This window comes from Abrus precatorius, unplaced genomic scaffold (assembly GCF_003935025.1).
Source record: "Abrus precatorius isolate BTA unplaced genomic scaffold, Abrus_2018 Scaffold4, whole genome shotgun sequence".
Lineage (NCBI taxonomy): Eukaryota > Viridiplantae > Streptophyta > Magnoliopsida > Fabales > Fabaceae > Abrus > Abrus precatorius.
In genome coordinates this window covers 10,337,678-10,343,406 of record NW_020874384.1, presented here as the reverse complement: position 1 = coordinate 10,343,406, position 5,729 = coordinate 10,337,678, and the positions used below count along the sequence as shown (strand labels likewise).

The 5,729-nt window shown below is 32.7% G+C and overlaps 2 protein-coding genes across 6 annotated transcripts; one reads left to right on the top strand and one right to left on the bottom strand.

Moving 5' to 3' along the window:
• Positions 1 to 377: 377 nt before the first annotated feature.
• Positions 378 to 3,957, top strand: LOC113864467 (bidirectional sugar transporter SWEET2). 5 transcript variants are annotated; one of them, XR_003504852.1, is made up of 8 exons: positions 413 to 570; positions 721 to 757; positions 847 to 1,063; positions 1,165 to 1,323; positions 1,445 to 1,564; positions 1,680 to 1,799; positions 2,845 to 2,952; positions 3,431 to 3,957. XR_003504852.1 is itself a non-coding variant. In XM_027498206.1 (7 exons), the coding sequence occupies exons 1-6, from the start codon at positions 510 to 512 to the stop codon at positions 1,791 to 1,793; spliced, it is 708 nt and encodes a 235-aa protein (XP_027354007.1). In that variant the 5' UTR covers positions 398 to 509; the 3' UTR covers positions 1,794 to 1,799; positions 3,442 to 3,930. The 5 variants fall into 5 exon arrangements, 4 of the variants coding, with proteins under 4 accessions (XP_027354005.1, XP_027354007.1, XP_027354008.1 ...); XM_027498206.1 differs by lacking the exon at positions 2,845 to 2,952 and having other exon boundaries at positions 398 to 570; positions 3,442 to 3,930; XM_027498207.1 differs by lacking the exon at positions 2,845 to 2,952 and having other exon boundaries at positions 3,431 to 3,921.
• LOC113864468 lies at positions 2,743 to 3,992 on the bottom strand. The gene is made up of 2 exons (XM_027498208.1): positions 3,420 to 3,992; positions 2,743 to 2,831 (listed from the first exon to the last, which is right to left on the bottom strand). The coding sequence occupies exons 1-2, from the start codon at positions 3,990 to 3,992 to the stop codon at positions 2,784 to 2,786; spliced, it is 621 nt and encodes a 206-aa protein (XP_027354009.1). The 3' UTR covers positions 2,743 to 2,783.
• Positions 3,993 to 5,729: the final 1,737 nt, after the last annotated feature.

Below are 5,729 nucleotides of genomic sequence, written 5' to 3'. Positions count from 1 at the left end.
GTATAAGAAAGTAAATAATACTCTTTTATATATTTTTAAAAAATAAGTTCTGTTAATTCAAATATTTAAAATTAAGTTTAAATTCTTAAAAGTAATATTTTTTATTAAAAATATATTTATTTAAATTAAATTATAAAATTGTGTTATTATTATTATTAATTAATTTAATTTTAAAGATTAAAATTGATATTTTTTAGAATACTTTTTATTGATTAAAATATAAAAATAATTAAATAAGTTTCATTAATATTATTTTTTAATAAATTTTAATTAAAAATTAAAAATATATTAATAAAAATATGATAATGAGTGTGTTTTCAACACGCCTCTCTTAACATTGATCAACCCCTAGCCTATCGTTAAATTTAGAGAGATATCTTTTAGCAAACGTGGGTATTTTGACTTGAGAGAAATTGAGAGAAAAAACATATTGTATCAATTAGCTGCTTATTTATATGGTATGAAGTATATGAACTGAGGGTTCAGTTTCTTTTGTTGATTGAAGATTGATGTCTCTGTTTAATGCTTGTTCTATCTGTGAAGTTGGCAAGGATGCAGCTGGAGTTGCTGGTACTTTCTCTTGCCCTCAGTTTCTGGGGTGTTTTTTTCTTTTCTCTTTTGGTTACCAAAAAAGAAAACTTTTCTTCTTGAGTTTTTGATTGATGACCGAAAGAACGCATATCTTTATCTTGATCACAATATATGCTTGTTAATTTGCAGGGAACATCTTTGCTTTTGGGTTGTTTGTATCCCCCATGTAAGCATTTTAATATGGATATTTTGACAATAATTGATCACTGAAGAATTTGTTGTTTATCCTAACTCTTGTTGTGTTCTGAGTTGTAGACCCACATTTAGGAGAATTATCAGAAATGGGTCAACAGAAATGTTCTCAGGGTTGCCATATGTTTACTCTCTTTTGAACTGCTTGATCTGTTTGTGGTATGGTACACCTCTGATATCACCTGATAATGTGTTGGTTACGACTGTTAATTCAATTGGAGCTGTCTTTCAGCTTGTGTACATAATCCTCTTCTTGATGTATGCTGAAAAAGCAAGAAAGGTTATTTTTCTATATTATTGGGAAACTTATGATTAAAGCACAAACAAAGCACATTGTTTCAATATTTAACTTGATGAATGCTCTAAAATGCCATTTGATAGGTGAGAATGCTTGGATTATTGCTGGCAGTAGTGGGCATATTTGTGATCATATTAGTTGGGAGCTTGCAAATGGAGGACATCACAATGCGCAGGATGTTTGTGGGATTCTTGAGTTGTGCTTCTCTCATTTCAATGTTTGCCTCACCATTGTTTATAATTGTATGCCTATTATTTCCTAGATTTCCATCTACTTCATATTGAGTTGTTATAGTTTCTTCGGCTATTAGCTTGGTGAATTTGTTTATGTTTACGTATTTTGTGTGTATATATAACTTCCCAGAAATTGGTCATTCGGACAAAGAGTGTTGAGTTTATGCCATTTTATCTTTCACTTTCCACATTCCTAATGAGTGCCTCCTTCTTTCTTTATGGATTGGTCAGTAATGATGCCTTTATATATGTAAGTCCTTTCATCTCTTTTGTTTCCTATTACTTCTTGAAATACTCATTCTAGTTTCATGTTTTTATTTTGTTGGCTTTTATTTGTATCCCTACGTTTGTGTTTGATTTTGTAGGTACCAAATGGGATAGGAACTGTTTTAGGAATGGTACAATTGGTATTATACTTCTATTTCAAGAGTTCATCCAGAGAAGACTCCAGAGAACCCTTGATAGTGTCGTATGAATGAGAGAAGGTAAAGGCAAATACACAATTTGTGATTAAGATTTATGGTCTTCACATCAATGTGAGATGGTTCTCTGAAGTTAGTCATGAGCATTATTTGTGTATAAAATGTCCATGAGTTGAATGAGTTTATATATGGTTGTGATTATTGATTCCATGCAATTTATGAGGACATTTGAATTGAAACCTTTCACAGTATTTTAATTCAATATCTGGCATTGTCTTTTTGTCAACATTTTATTGTTACTATGTAAGAATTGATGAATTTCATGAATTGAGTGGATGAATTCATTGCAATTAGAGGATGATGTTAAATTCCACCTTGATATCATAAAGAGAAAAACAGTACCACTGAACACTCTTAAACTACTTACTTCAGATATTGAATCTCTTCTGTACCAGTTAAGTGAAAATTATTTTCTTTTACAATACCATCAATTTTCTGAATGTATTGCACTTTTGCAAAAAGATTATTCTATAACTACATCTTTATGCAATGTTAATGTAGAATGTATAGCCAAATTGCACGTGTAGGAATTGTGCACTTTAAATATTGTTAAAAATAAGGTTTGGTGAGTGAAGGGAAGCACCATAAAAAATAATGTTGAGACTAGAGATTTGACTAGCTTCATACAAATAGGATTTTAGTGTAAATCAAGTGTTAAATTGTAAATAATAAAATAAAATAAATGATTTCCCACTTGATAACATGGTAGTTAATACTGCTTTGGGTATGTTTCCTTATTTTCCAGATGGCCATAAACTTCCTTTTTTGTTGTCTGGTTTTTGCTGCTTCCCTAATTCTTCATTAAAAAAAAAAACAGAGAAGGGTGTCATTCACTTTGGAACTATTTATTGCCAGTGAAATGGAAAATGAATTATTGAATCCAAGGGGAAAACTGCATATTTGAACTGATCACATCTTGTCATTACTGTGAAACAGTCTGTCTGATACAACTTACAAGAGAAAAAAAAAAAAACAGTAACATAAGTACTAAAGCAAATCTTTTAGAGTAGTCCTCATTGTAACATTTCTTTTTTCCTGCATAAAACAGAATCAAAGTCAGACATAAACAAATTCAGCAAAAATGTTGTCTGAAACTGCAAAATTCTTGTGATTGATCTTGGAGCAATTATTGTTGCATCCCAGAGAGTGGCAGAAGGTTGGGATTGTTAATAAAGTTAAAACTTTATTTTTTTTTCTTGTGTATTTATGCATTAATTTGAGAGGTCCACTGTGCTTCAAAATGGTAATTGCAAGATAAGAAAGTTGCTTCATTCCTGCTGTTGTATCGGTAATTGGTCCAATCTGACATATTTGAATTGAGGCCAGGTTCATGATGCATAACATACAGCTACGAACAAGTTATTTTTGAGGAATTTTTGTCATTAAGGTTTACATGTTATACATTGATCTCTACTCTGACTGCATGCAGAAAACAAACTGAAAGACCCAACCAAAAGTGCTTCTCATTTTTTTTTTACACTGAAAAAGGACATAAATATCATTGTTTTCAAATTTTATCATGTTAGTCTCAAAACTAATATAGTCTATATAGGAAGGGTCACTCTATATCTACATGTATGAATTTCATTACAATAATGAGTACCCGATGTGGTAATTGATTACCTGTTTTGAAGTGTCCATGCAGTGAGTTTCGTTCTCTGAATCACGAAGAAGTCTTCCTTTTTCATCATAGAGAATGAGGCCACTAAACCTTGGTAACTCACACTTCTCCCCTCTCAGTATTGGTCTTTGCCACACCGGTGATTCTGAGTTATGGCTTTGCCATCCACTTTCAAGACCCTGCCTTTGTAAGCCAAGCAATGGGGACCCCCTCTCTCTCTGCCATGCATTGTTCTCTTCCAATTTACTTGCCTTGCTCCACAACATTGACCCCATCAACACCCTCTTCACCGAAATCCACCCTCCACAACTTGGCTCTGACCATTCTGTAGGAGCAGCAGCAGTAGTAGCAGCAGTAATAGTATTGGAAGTAGTAGTAGTAGTAGTTGAGGTAATAGTCTCATTCTCATCATCTATAGCACACTCTTGGTGCACAATCTTATTGTTCCTTGTCTTCCTTTTGAGTATAATTAAAATGCAAAGGAAAACTAGTGCAAAACTTGCACATGCAAGTAGAAGAATAGCACCTAGTGTTGAAACCTTCAATTTGTCTTCCAAATCCCACAAAGCTTCCATGTTTTTTTTTTTTTTTTTTTCTATTTTAAGTGGTACCAAGTGAACTCAGAATGGCAAGGGAGGAGAGTGGTTTGTTTTGAATCTTTTGATTGAATATATTTGGTAATTAATGTGGAATAATGAAAATAAAAGTCATGCATGTTTCCCTATTGGGTTGGCATGCTTCATATGAGGTCCACCGCTAGTGCCATTGCTGAAATTTGAGTGTAATTAAGGTTTGTGGGGCTTACTTAAAATTGTGTCGAATTTGAAAGCTGGCGCACCGTTCAAAGCCAATTAAAGGCTTCTCACGGGCATTCTGTGGTCGCCATCAAGTGATGGAAAACTTGGTTAAAACTCAAAACTATGGGAAGTAGAAGCTGTGTGTGTTGTTTGTGTATGCTCTCATGTATAGGACAAGGAAAGTAAAATTCAAGCTATTTGGACCGAGTTTTATGGTTGTGAAAACCAAGGGAGAAGAAAATTTGGAGGGAGTTTGCTGTCATAGTAATTTATTCCTAATAAAACTGGTGAAAAAACATGAGTTGAAATGATTTGATGAATGGCAAGGTTGACAGTTTGATTTGAATTTAATTTCGTACAAAAATAACCTGATTATAAATAAAATTTATAATTTGATTTAAATTGGTTTAAAAATAGTATTAAAATTAAATTAATGTAAATAGGTGTTTCGTAACTTAAATAGGATTGAATATTTTTCATATTTTATTAATAAATGAAATTTAATTAATTAGATAATGAATATGAATAAAATTTTAAATTAGCATATTATTTTTTATTTTTGTTATAAAAAGGGGTTAAACGCCCAAACCAAACATACAGGAGAGCTTTACTATTTCAACTACCACAAGCATCAAAACATAAAAATGGAAACAATTGAGAAGGAGATATATCAAAACAATGGAAAGGTAATGAAGCCTCTAACTCTATCTTAGTAATTTTGTTAGCACAACAATTAGCTTCCCTATGAATATAAGCAAAACGAATAAACCTAATAGACCTGATTAATTTTCTAATATTACAAATAAAGTCAAACAGGGGGTGAGAGGAGTGTTGAATTTGAAGAACCAGGGATAGAGCTTCCTTGGAGTCACTTTTCACCTAAATAGTGTGAATCTCCTTAAGGGAAACCATTTGAAGAACCAGCAAGATCCCCCATAATTATGCAGCCGAGGGTGAACAGAAGTCAATTTTGCTACAAAAATCAAAGACAAAAATACCGTGTTCATCACGAATGGGGCTGCCACAAGCTGCTTCCCTAGTTGTTGAGGAAATTGCTCCATCGACATTCCATTTGAGCTGGCCATGAGGAGGGAGAATCCATCTAACTCTGCTATGGTCATTAGCAAGGTTGAAAAGAGGCTTGATATTTTCCCTGCAGCAATTGAAACAAAAATTAAATTCACAAAAAACCTTGTACACTAGCAGATGAGGAGAACAAAGGAGGACTGAAAAATGAAAGAATTTCTATCTCTCCATATATACCAAGCAGTAAACCCAAACAGACTAAACCAATTAGAGAATTTCCTAAAACTATTATTAGCAAAATTCAAAATCAGCCAATCTATAATACTCAAGCTAAAAAACTTGACCCACTGATCAGAAAAAATGACATGTTCTCAAACTTCCTTTGCATAGAAACAATCTCTAAGCATATGCATGATTGATTTAGGTGCCTCACCACACCTAGAGCAAATAGGAGAGCTAGTCATTTTTCTAACATACCTCTCCTCATTT